Source organism: Benincasa hispida, chromosome 1 (assembly GCF_009727055.1).
Source record: "Benincasa hispida cultivar B227 chromosome 1, ASM972705v1, whole genome shotgun sequence".
In the NCBI taxonomy this organism is placed as follows: Eukaryota; Viridiplantae; Streptophyta; class Magnoliopsida; order Cucurbitales; family Cucurbitaceae; genus Benincasa; species Benincasa hispida.
The window spans coordinates 62,867,780-62,881,516 of record NC_052349.1 but is presented as its reverse complement, the minus strand read 5'-3'; the positions used below and the strand labels follow the sequence as shown (position 1 = coordinate 62,881,516).

At 31.7% G+C, this 13,737-nt stretch overlaps 1 protein-coding gene across 1 annotated transcript; it reads left to right on the top strand.

The window, feature by feature from the left end:
* Positions 1-5,515: 5,515 nt before the first annotated feature.
* Positions 5,516-12,120, top strand: LOC120078496 (superoxide dismutase [Fe], chloroplastic-like). The gene is made up of 10 exons (XM_039032770.1): positions 5,516-5,598; positions 5,696-5,871; positions 6,374-6,570; positions 7,575-7,649; positions 8,499-8,687; positions 9,193-9,364; positions 9,563-9,666; positions 11,331-11,357; positions 11,503-11,526; positions 11,639-12,120. The coding sequence occupies exons 1-10, from the start codon at positions 5,516-5,518 to the stop codon at positions 11,843-11,845; spliced, it is 1,254 nt and encodes a 417-aa protein (XP_038888698.1). The 3' UTR covers positions 11,846-12,120.
* The last annotated feature ends 1,617 nt before the right edge of the window (positions 12,121-13,737 follow it).

Here is a 13,737-nt window from a genome sequence, read left to right as displayed (position 1 = left end):
ATAAGGAGAACTTGAGATTGTGATAGAAGATGAGAGATTGTCAGATTAGGTTTAGGTTTGGACTTTTGGACTTTTGGACTTGAATGGTTGGTTGGGCTTCCATTCTACTATAATTTTTTAATTAAATAAAATAATTACCTATGGATAAAATAATAATAATAATTATTATTATTATAATTATAATAATAGTTGGCCATGAGACTTGCATTTGGGAAAGAAAGAGATAAGGAGAACTTGAGATTATGATAGAAGATGAGAGATTGTCAGATTAGGTTTAGGTTTGGGCTTTTGGGCTTGAATGGTAGGTTGGGCTTCCATTTTACTATAACTTTTTTAATTAAATAAAAAATTACCTATGGATAAAAGTATATATATATATATATATAAAAGAGCATGCAAATAAAAACAAGTAGTTAGTTTTGGTACCGATTTTTCTCCAAAACTAATACCGACCAATCGATGTACAGTACACCTCTAATCAAACATCCTCATAAACAATATTTACTATCTCTGTTTTTTTTTTTTTTTTTTTTTTTTTTTTTTTTTTGTTGCCTCCAATATTGTCGATAAAATTGACACTTATATTTAACAGTTAGAAAGATATAAAATCTATCATTTTTAACCTGGCATTAAAATTAAAAGAGAGTAGCTTATATATGAAAATGCACCCAATTAAAATTATTGTTATAGTAAATTTGGGGATAAGAAAAACTAGTAAATTAAAAGTATACTAAAAACCAAAAATGTATTTTTTGTTTTTTTTATTTGTAGAGTACAAAAATGTGTTGTATGAGAATTTGAATGTAATACCCGAATCCACGAGGGACACATGAAAGAATTGAAACTACTTTTGAATGATAATGGGTTTTGAGGTTATGGAATAATAATACTCATAATAATACCAACAATAGTACTAATACTGAATCATAAAAATATGGACCAAATGTCACTAATGTGATAATAATATAGTGGTAAATATATATTTTTTAAAAGTATACATTTTATTTTAAAAATATGTAGGAAAAATTACAAAATCCATTCCTAAAATATGGTAGTAGTTGTAATTATACCATCAAATTTTCAGTTGTAAAAATTGAGTCCTCAAACTTATCCGAGTGTTAAAATTGAATCCTCAAATTTACATACTTGTAGAGAATTGTAACAATTGTATAAGTTTAAGATTTTAATTTTTAGCATTTGGGCGTCTGATTTTTACAACTATTACAAGTTTAAGGGTTCAATTTTAACATGTTTAGAAAGTTTGAGGGCCTAATTTTTACAATCGAATGTAATTACAACTACTACTATTCTTTAAAGGTGATTTTTGCAATTTTCTCAAAAAGGTAGCCTACTTAATTTAAATATTGTCTGTTGTTTTATAATTTTTTCAGAAACATTTATCCACATAATTTTTTTTTTTATTGATATTTCCGTCAATATTTATGTAAATTGAGAGTTTAACATTTTAAGCCTTTATTCAAATAAACTTAAAATTTCAATTATTTAAAGGAAGCATTTCCAATACAATTTCCATTTAAATAACATATTACAAAATTTCTAAATAAAAAACAATAATTTCCATTTAAATACCATATTACAAAATTTCTAAATAAAAAACAATAAATTTCATGTGCAAAGACATTATTAAAATGTTAAATCTCTATAATTTAAATATTACACCATTATAAGTTTTCCAATTCAAATATTATATTATCTCAAACGGGATGGGGTGTGGAATCAAGATGGGACAAAGAACCAACTGAGATAAATTTCTCCTCTCTTCCAATTACCCGTGTGATCAAAACTTTTTTATATTGACATTCGAGGGTGTTTGGAATAGTGAGTTAGATTATGAAGTATGAGGTTATTAAATTGGAGTTAAAAAAATATGTGTTTATGGTGTAGAGTTGTGAAAATGAAGCTATTCAATAAATATGTACATTTTAATAGCAATCACTGTTGAAGTCGAGGAAGTTTAGTTATTTAACACCGACTTATGAAATTGATAAGCCAAATACCTATAGTAACTATCCATTTTTTAGCTTTTTAAAAAGGGCTAATAAAATTTTAATATTTCATTTGAAAAATGGCAAAAATATTTCAAAACTGTAAAAATGGCAAAACGAATTTATATAATAGAAAATACTAATTAGTAAATTACAAAACTACCCTAAAAACAATCAAATTAAGTACAAACGATAATGCAAATATACATTGCTTCAAAAACACACTACTAATAAATCTACATTACTTGCCACTTGTAGTTTTTAATTACTTGACGTGGAAAAAAAAGTCAAGTAATATGATTTTGGACAAAAAAATGTCAAGTAAAAGGGTTAAAAAGGCGGAGATTGACGAAATATTTCGGATGTTTTCACGCGAACCTTTACTTGACACAATTTTCGTGTCAAGTAATATAAGGTTTTACTTGACATGTTTCACGTGTCAAGTAAAATATTAAAAAAATTGCCTAATGATATATTTTTTTTCTTACTTTAATGAAAAACCCTAAATTTATTATTTCATTTTCTCTAGTCACCGCATTTCTCTCCTACCCCAAACCTTGGTCGTGCGAAAGGTTGTCCGTCGTCCAAGCTTGGCCATGAGAATCCGATGTCGTCCGTCCGTGGTTGTCCATCCGTGGTGTCGTCCGTCCGTAGTGTCGTCCGTCCGTGGTCGTCCATCCGTAGTGTCATACGTCTGTGGTGATGCTAGGGTTCTTGTTATCGGGTGGATCGTCCGCTACCGCTGAGATCTACCGGTGGTGTCATCCGTCTATGGTCATCATCCATCAGTGGTGTCGTCGGTCCGTGGTGCCACTGGGGTTCTTGTTATCCAGTAGGTTGTCCGCTGCCGTTTAGGGTTCTTCATCGTCCACTGCCGCTAAGATCTACCACTGTCGTTGGTTGTGTTGTCTCCGTTGGGATCGCTCGCTGCCGTGAGTAAGTATTTTTTTATATTTTTTAAATTAAAAAACTGAGTTTAGAACTTTAGTTTTTGTCATGTGCATGTTTTTTTAATTGAAATGTGTATATATTTGTCATGTGTATGTTTCTTTTTCTTTTTTAGTTTGAGGATGCAGTTTGGACTTTTGAGTTTGAGTTTTGTTGGAGTGTTGTGATTAAATTAGATTGGTCGTTTATTATTATTATTGCTGATATTTTGTTGATCTGCTTGGTTTTATGGGTTTTTGTGATTCTGTTAGAATATAATGTTTGATTATTTGGACCAAATTTTGGTGAGTTGTTTATGTTTTAGATGTTAGTTTTCCTGATCTGCTTGGTTTTATGGATTTTTATTTCTGATTAATAAATTTTCAAGTGTTTAGTTAACAAAAGAGGATTTTATATTAAATCGTTGTTTTATTTTATATAATTTGTGAGGTTAAAAGAAAACAATGTCTTCAATCACTTTCCGCGAATAAAGATTCTTAAGTTATCTATAAATATCAATTCCATACAAATTTTATAAGTTGTATGAGTTATTTAATTTAAATTATTGTAATATTTTTTTTAGTCCCAGTATTAGCTTATTATAAGTATGGATAAATCATGGATGACAAATAGTAGATTATCTAAAGAGTTTGAGTTGGGTGTGGAAAACTTCATCAAATTTGGATTTTCCAATACAAATAATACTATACGTTGTCCTTGTTTGAAATGTGGAAATTGTCAAAGACATAATAGCAATGATATTAAAGATTATTTATATTTTAATGGGATTGATGAAAATTATAAGATTTGGTTTTGGACGAGCTAATATGTAGAAAAAAGCTCGGACAAACAAAAAAGGAGAGTATGACAATGGGGATGTCCAACAAGTCGCCAACCGAATAGTAAGATCCAATGTTACGTTTGCATGAAATCATTATAATATTTTATATATGTTATTGAATATATATAATTTTCATTTAGGATGAGATCATAAAGAATGAAGATCCACTTTCCAAAAAAAGTGATTCACCGAATGATGTTTTGACTCAAGCCTTGGGTACTTCGAAAAATGGTGGATGCGTACGTGGGGTGGGTGGTTTCATTACACATACCGTTCCTTCCATACAGTGAAAAGAGATGATACACACAAAAAAATTGTTGATAAAAATGAAGCACTTCGTAAGTGCATCGAGGAGTTGGAAGATCAAATTCAAAACACACCAAGATCTGAGCAGAAGGGAAGAAGGTGAATGAGATGCATTAAGGTTACAACCATTAGTTATGATAATTTTTAACTTGTTTAATTGAAGGAGGTGAAGGAGATGGTAAGTCCCATGTTCTTCTATCTTATTTAGGAATGAACATTTTATCTTCATCGTGCTAGGAAAAAACTTCAAACCTTGTTGGTATAGGTAGTAACTTTCAATTATTTTCAGCCTTTATTAACCATACTTTCATGTCCTCAGGATCCCTCTTATTCGGATGTGATATCGGTTCATTCATGTACCCATCCTGAACTCGGGTCGTTACAACTTATATATACTATAACATTGTAGATAGTATAAATAGTAAATAAACATGTATATTTCACTTTTTATGTTTTGTAGATTGATACAGGGAACTCGTACTCGCAACTTGAATTGAATGGAGTACGCGTGGAATGGGTTGAATATTTAGGTCGCCATATCTAATGGACTTCCTATAAATTTTGTGTATGTGGCTACATGGGAATGTCCAAAACTTTTTTGTGTAAATATTTTGTTCATCTATTATGGGTTATATACTTTCAAAGAAATGTATGGTAGAGGATAAAATGTTAGTCTTGTGATTTTTGGAATACATAACACATATAAATTGGTCTTACAATTTTGAAATTATCATATTTTGGGTAGGTTGATAGAGTATAATGTTGTACGATTGGTCTTGTAAATTTTGGAATCGTTCATATAGACATGAGTAATAGAAGAATGAAATTGTTTATTTTAGTATTCTAAATTGTTATGTTGAAGTCAATATGTAGACCTGAAATATGTGCAATTGTTTAGTTGATAAAATTGTCTTATTGGAACAAATGTAGTGCAGGAAATGAAAAATAGAAATTAAATTCGAATGTTTAATTTGGAAAAAAAAACATACATGACATTGGAAACGTGTCAAGAATTAGATTACTTGACCATTATTTCGTGTCAAGATAAAAATATATTTGACAAATAAAAAATATCAAGAATAATCATTATAAGTGTCAAAAATGAATACACTTGACATGTCATCAATGTCAAGTGTATTATATTTATTGACACGAAAATTGTGTCAAGAATTATTTCTCTCGACGTTTTTACAGTATCAAGTTATGACATTATACTTGATAGACGAATACACGACGCTTTTATTAGCGTCAAGTATACCTTCTACTTGACATTGAAAAAACGTCAAGTAATCCAATTTGTGTAGTAGTGACGACTCAAATACCATAAATAAATTATATCTAAACATTATAAAACCACAAGTACACTATACATCCCAAAAGTATAAATTAAAAATCACCTAATATGGTCCTTAACGCTTCCGGCTGCCTATAGAATATGTGTATGCGAGTGAAGCTGACGACTAGGCGGTGGGATCGTTGGAAACTTGTGGATGTCCACATCGATGGAATTCCTTCAAGGTGAGAGAGCATAGTTGATTGTACTAGTGAAGTTGTTGTTGGCAAGTGAGTATTTAAAGGAATTGCAACCTCAGGACGATATGATTATTGGAAATAGGATTACATTTGACACAAAACCAGCTGTAGGGAGTTTAATTGCCTTCGTTTCATGTGACCAGTTTGCCCATAGGATCTTGAAAGCCAACTTTAAACACTATCAATCTCAGAACGTTATTGTTGAAAACGATGTTCAAAGTAGAAACATGTGTGTGAACGATCAAGGTCGGCGACTTGGTGAGGGCGATCGTAAAAAACTAGTCAAGACAATGGAATTCAAGAAAGGGTTGTTGAACCAACAATCTCGGACATGAGATTGAAAATTCGGGAAATTTGAATGAAATATGCATACATATGTTAATAAAAATTTAGAATAATAATAATAATAATAAAAAGATAATGTAAAATTCAAAAATTTACTACAAATTAAAACTTGAATGGAGATATAAAAATTAGAGATCGATACATTTTGAATGAATTTGAAAAATGGTATACAATCAAATAAATATAAAACTGTCAATTTGAAATTCAATATTGCCGCTGGTCGACCATATTAGGGTCAAATTCGATATTAGAAAAGTCAATCTCATGTGAGTGGCACACGTCTTGGTAAAAAATCTAATTCTTTATGGATAATTTTGTTATTTTTTCCAACTTTTTTTTTTTTTTTTTTTTTAAAAAAAGGTTAAAACGAATTGGGCCAAGAGCTGAAGCCCAGCCCACAACGTACCCAGATAAGTGTGCATCCGTCGGCTTCCTCTATCAGAATCATTGTCCATTAATCAGGAACAAAATCATAGAGACAGGAGCCAAACGGATATGGCATCTATCGCTTTGCCACTTTCCACTAAACTACAGCAAAATCAACTTCGCCATTCAAGCTTCCGCGGAAGCCCACTGCCACAGTCCGCCATTTCTTGTAGCTCAAACAAACAGGTTCAATTGCTGTTGCTCTTATTTGCTTAATCTCTGATGGATCTCATTTGTTTGACGAGCATTTATATGAAAATTGTTCGACCACGTTGATAGCTTGAAAGCTCCGAGCGTTTGTGTCTATATATATCTATATATGTGTGTGTATGTACGTATATACGACAAGTGCTAGAACACTTATCTCTTACTCGTTTTCGTATGATCGCGACCCAACAATTGATCATGAAAATTGATTAGGGAGAAGATGAAGTTGCAACAGTTTGAATACAAGGGATCCTCCTTATTTAGTATCGTGTTAAAACATGATTAAATTGGATTGTAAGAAGCATGGGAATGGACGAGACAGTGATATGAAAGGACTCAAACACGGCAACATATCAGCACAAACACAATAAAAACACGTCTATTAAAATATATATCAATTTTATACTTGAAGGATATTCAATTTCAATTTTCAACGTGTTTGATATAGTTCTCTATTATGTTGAACAGATTTTTGATACGTGCTTCACTGCTTCTGCTTAGCAATGTTGGACACATCGTGTACAATTATTGTCTAACATATGTCTACTGGCGTAATTTTAGTTACAAGTGTCGGATACATATGCAATGATATTAGAGTGTCCAAATGTTCAACATGTTTCTAATGACTCGGACACGTTATCCAAACGGAAGTGGCATATTAAATTTAGATCAATAATAATGAGTATAGTATCAGAGAGAGTCGAAACTCTTACAGTTAATTTACTCTTTAATTGATTCAGTAGTTTACATGTGACTTCTTGTGCTATTGGCAGTGTTATGAATATATTATAGAGGTTAAATTTACCATCTTATATTGCGATATGGTTTAAGATTTTGGATCTAGTCTCGAGAAGTTCTGAAACTACCTGAAATTTAAGTGCACCAGCGAACTTTTTGACGGTATAAATGAAAGCGTAGCTGAATTAAGCTCAATTTTTATTTTATTAATTGATTAATTATTTATTTTTTTTTGTGTGGAACAGAAACAACATGTTTCAAAGACTTGTCTCACCAAAATCACTGCGAAGTTTGACCTGAAGCCTCCTCCATATCCTCTGGTATGTCGTCATATAATATTACTTAGTTCAACTTTTAATGCTCTCTAATGTTTAGAACATTTAGTAGCTGGTCTCGAGTTTAGGGAAAAACGGGATATTGTTATTAATCATTTTTGGATAATAAACGGATCTTGGACTATATATCATTGCTGGATGAGCTGGTGAATGGATTAAGCCCGTCTTGTAGTAAAGTTTGGCAAAATAAATAAAATGAAGGATTTCTCTCTTGTTAAATATTGTTTTCCCTAACCCAATCTAATCCTGAGAGTAACTCGTCCATCCTAAGGCCAACTCCAAGAGATTTCAAAGAGCAGAAGAGTTTATTTCCCTAAGCTTGAACTCAAGATTCAGGTGTTCCTAGATTCTATATATCTCAGTCCTTACCTATGGGATCGCTTCTCAGGGACTCTGTAGTTAAATATAAAAAATGATGCATCGATGCATATGATTATGAATTTGTTATTAGTATCAGTGAACACTACAAGATTTGGGATCCAATGTAACTCATCATTTATTTGAGAACAGCTACTATAAATAAAAGCAACTGCCATTGGTCAAATGAATTAGCTCTCTTGTCTGCTATCTTCTCTTGATGTATCACATGTTCTGTTCATAATAAGTATATGATTGAAAATTCACCATAACCCAATAGCTTTAGCTTTTAGGAGCACAAATTAACATATAATAACAAACCCTATGCTACAAACTCACAGTCAAAATTTCTAATACAGCTTTTTAAATAGAAATGTAGCAAAAATAGTTGCTTTGAACATTCATTACTTTACATGTTTGCATTATATGCACTTGTAAATAGGACTGCCTCTTACTTCTACTAAGTGTACTTCATAGGATGCTTTGGAACCACATATGAGCCGTTCAACCCTCGAGTATCATTGGGGAAAACACCACAGAGCTTATGTGGACAACCTAAATAGACAGATAGAAGGAACTGAGCTGGAGGAATTGTCACTAGAAGATATCATAACTAAAACATACAACAAAGGCGATATCCTTCCACAATTCAACAATGCAGCACAGGTACACACACCCATCACATAATTACTAAAATCTGCCTAATCAGTTTTTCACGAGATAGTAATCTTATGAGTAAAGAATGAATTGTGGTATGGTGATCGATGTTCTTTTATGGTTAAAATCATATTTTAGTTCAAGAAAGTTATTTTATTTTGTCCCTAAACTATCAAGCGTTATGTTTTGGGTCTTGAACATTGCAAAGACTATTTTGATTTTGGCTCCTTGCCATAGACATGCGTTTTATTTATTTAGTTAATGAGTAGGTATTTGCATAAACAAGTGTTTAAAGCTATTTGAAGTCGGTTTGACGTTGAGTTTTCAAATGTATTTATATGTTCTTGTCAAATGATTATTGAAAAATTTCTGTTAAAGGACATATAGTTTTCTCACAGTTGACCAAAATAGGATTTGAGCCTATCATAAATTCCTCAAAAAAACAGAAAAAACCAATCCAAGAAATATCCACAAAGAAGTCCTATAACATGCTATTATAACTGCAAATTTATAGATCTGGAACCACGATTTTCTCTGGGAGTCCATCAAACCTGGGGGAGGAGGGAAGCCAACAGGGGAACTCCTAGAACTGATTGAAAGGGACTTTGGTTCTTTTGAAAAGTTTTTGGAAGAATTCAAGTCCGCTGCTGCAACGCAGTTTGGTTCTGGTTGGGCTTGGCTTGCATGTAAGTCATATACTCATATTACTTATGGTTATTTAGATTGACTTTCTAAGTATTTTTTTAGTGCCAAAATAAAGTATTTTTAAACACTTAAAAAGTCAATTCAAACGGGTCATTGGTTTTAATTCTCTCATACTTGTATTTATGTCAATCAATTTTGGTTTGAATTATGCTAAGTTAGTCTCATTTTCTCTTCTTTAGATAAGGATAACACGGTTGACCATCCACGTCCATCAGAGAAGGACAAAAAGCTTGTTATTCTAAAGAGTCCCAATGCCGTTAACCCACTCGTTTGGGACTATGCTGTGAGTACTGTATCATCTTTTATCACATTAACGTAGAGAAAAAAGGAATAAGATAATTAATAGCACAATAAAGTATAAACAGAGGAAGCATAATTTTAGTTTGGTTTTAATTTGTCCTCTATAATTCAAAAGTTTCATTATAATTTTCCCTATGGTTTTATTAAATCTACTACCAAAAAAGCCTTGTTATTACTAGATGCTAACAGTGTTCTTACACAGTGTTTTAAAAAGCCCTCTCGAGCATGCGCTTAAGCTCAAGGTGCAGGTTTGGCACCTCACCTTGAAAAGGCAAAGCTCACAAAATAAGGTGTGCTTTTTATGAAACCCCAAGGCTTTAAGCCGGCCTTGGGGCTTTACCATTATTTTTAAAATACAGCAATAATTAAGGTTTTTTTCTTCTTTATTAACTAAAGAAAATCAACTTTACTTAGCCTAAATGCAAAACTTCTTGTGTTTAAGGCACCTCACAAAAAGAAGCCCGCATTTTTTTTTTGCGCCTCGTGCTTAAGCCCTAAAAGACTATTGCGCATTATTGCTCTTGAGTTTTAAAAAACATCGTTCTTACATCTCAAAGGAAAAATGAGTCAACTTCTAATGTTATTTGAAAGTTAAATTAGCTGATACTATATATATATATATACGCGCACAAAATATTAGCTCACTATTCCATTGTGTGAACATAAGAAAATTTTTAACAGCTAGCAGGGCAAGTGGTGACATATCCAGTTTGATAACTATTTGTTTGTCTATTTATTTATTATTATTATTTTTTTTTTGTTTTAAACAATTAAGCTTTATGTTACTGCTCCCACCTATAAGTATTGAAAGAGTAATGCCATTCAAAATCGAATTCACCGAAGATCTATTGCTCTGCATGCTCGGCTCCCAAAATATAGAGAGGCTTTTGTGGGCAGATCCGGCCATCCGAGTTTATTGGTCCAGAAAGTCATGAAAGAGGCAGGCTAAGTGAAATAAAATAATATACTAGTGCTACTATAGAATCTTATGAATCGAGCACGACACACTTTCTATATCTCCTTCGCCTACAAGGCGAACAACTTAGCTTACAACACAGCATGTTTGCCACCACTCTGGCAGGCTGGTTGCATTGGCCATACCGTAATGGAGCTGAGAAGTGTCCCATATCTTGTTACACGCGGAGCGTGGATTTCCTTTTAGTTAGTTTGTCTAATTGTTTTGATGAGTCTCACTGTCTCGGGAAAAGAATGATTAAAGATGTGGGTACATTAGAGAGCGAAAGGTCTCCGTTTTCTTTCTTTTTTTTTTTTTTTTTTTATAGCATTTACGTTGTAGGTCAACTCAAAGTAGCAAAAATATACAGGAGCCATTAGTATGTACAACTTTTCTTCCTACACGAGAAGCCACGAAGAGAAAGAGACCCTCCAGGCCGAAGATGATTGTTGTTTTGGTATCATTTTCCACCAACGTTTTAAAAAAACCAAGCCAAGTCAGTCTTTATTTTCCAAATTTGACTAAAATTCAAATGTTTATTTAAGAAATTTGAAAACCTTGGTAAGAAAATAGGGAGAAAACAAGCATAAAAATAGAAAACTAAAAACAAAATTGTTATTTAATGGAGTCCAAAGAACTTCTGATGGTGGAATAGTAATTGAACCTTATTTTTACTTTTCCTTTTTTTGCAGCCACTTCTTACTATCGACGTCTGGGAGGTAATCGATTTTGTTTCCTTAATTTTTTTCCCTGTCGGGTTTCTGGGGTGGGATGTAGGGTTATGTTTTCTTTCAAGAAAAAAGAGGAATGACTTTTCGTCATTGCTAATGTTGTGCTTTTCTTTTTTTGATTTGATCTCAACAGCATGCTTATTACCTAGACTTCCAGGTTAGACTTGGCCTCATGTCTTATGACTTGAATTATTTTGTTCTTCGTTTCTCAATTCTCGACTCGTCTGTTCTTATAACGTCGTTACTCGGTAAAACCGTTTTTCTTGTAGAATCGGCGACCTGATTATATATCAACCTTTGTTTCAAACCTAATATCATGGGAAGCAGCAGACTTGAGGCTGCAGAAAGCCAAGGTTGAAGCTGCTGAAAGAGCAAAGGAAAAAGAAAAGAAAAAGGAGAAGAAAAAGGCGGAAGGAAGCGACGAAGATGTCTACGTTGACAGCAGTTCAAGCGAGTCGGATTCAGATTCTGACTAAAAATTGCTTCTTTGGTTTACATAACTCATAAGGGTGCACACCATATTTTATTTCTGTACTCTAAATCATGTGGTTTGTTGCTGTGATCAGTTTGTAGACTTTGAGTCATTGGCTGTAAAGTGAGGATGGAGTGTGTAATTTTGTAGCTTTGAGAGAATGCATTGTAATAGAACTGTTACTAGAACATAGGGAGTAGGGACTTTTACTTCCACCTTTCTGCATGTATAATGTTATGGTCCTTTTGGGAAAAGTGTTTAATAAATATATTCTATTTTAGTGTTTAGATTTTCATGTATTATGTTTTGGCCTTTAGCATTCAAATCTTCAGCTTTACTTATTTTCCTATTTATAGTTTTTTTTTAAAAAAAAAAAAAATTTAAAGTACAAATCACTCCTTTTAAATGTTGTCATAGAATTTCTAATGAAATTCAAGACTTGGAATGGTGTGATGGTGACATAAAATGAAAATTTGGATCACCATACTTGTTTTAGGTTACCGTCATATTGGTCTACGTCTCAAATTTTGTCCACATTTTTTAAGGAATTCTACTCTAGTTTTGAAATAATTATAAAATATCAAGGGTAGTATCGTACTTTTTGAAAAAAGAAAGAGTATTTTAACAATATATGAGCTATGTTCTATAATCTAGTTATATTTTCCATTAATCATTTAACGAAACTCTTGATCTATATAGGAACGTTTGGGGCAAGGAGTTGATTATTATAGTCCTAAGTTATTATAATTGAGTTATAATAGTTTGTGTTTGAGACGTAGATTATTTTAGTTTGAGTTATAATAGTATATGTTTGAGGTCTTATACACATCTAGATGTGTATAAGAGACAGTATATATATATATATATATATATAGCAAATAGTAAATACTGTAAGGTTAGTGGATTTTGAAATAGTATTATCTTATGATAGATCTTGCCCCAAACATTCCTATATGGTTTCAAACATTTTTTTTTTTTAATGTGCACCCTTGATCTATAAGAAGGTTTTGTTAAATAATTTGTGATAATGAATGATGGGAACTAAAATGATGAGTATATAGTCAATAAATATAGACAATTATATTGGTTTAATCATAAAGTACAAACAATTTATGTATAAAAAAGTGTCTAATATTACCTATATTTCAAAGTTCGATTCTAAAGGGAAAGGGGCAAGAAATTTACCAAATGAGACATTGAATAGTTCCAAATAATAAAGTATACATTATTGGACTCGTTTTTTTTTTTTTTTTTTTTTTTTTAATAATTGGTCATGCGAAAAACATTTCCAATTAAATCCGGAACCTAACCCAACTAATGGCGTCACCAAGAAAAGAAAGGCCACTGGCTGAGTTGAATATAAATATTTTTATAGTGTCTTTCTAGTAAAAAAAAAAAAAACATTTACTTCCAATAATATAGCGGGATTATAAGATTGACTAAAGTCATGATTAACTTTGAAAATTCTATAATTGAATAGAAGATATATCTTTTTCTATAGGTAAAAAATTATCAATTATTTTAATCATTTTTTATATTACTCTCATATCTTCGGTAATTGTCTCATTCAAACATAGCTCATTCAAGTACATCTCATCTATTTGGGGTCACCCATATTCCTTCAAAAGTTAGAATAATATTTTTGACTCTTCATAAATGTTTTAAAACTACCATTAGAGTAGAAATCTATTAGATCGTTAGACAAAAATTGAGACTTGAAATAGTGTGATAATTATCTGAAATAAAAATCAGAATTCGAACATCGTCACACTCAACCATGACCCAATTTCCATTCAAATTTCGATGGATTTTCTACACAAATGATAATGTTGAAACATTTATAAAAGGTCGATAATATTACAACTTTGAAAAGAATCAATATATTTTTTTAAATAA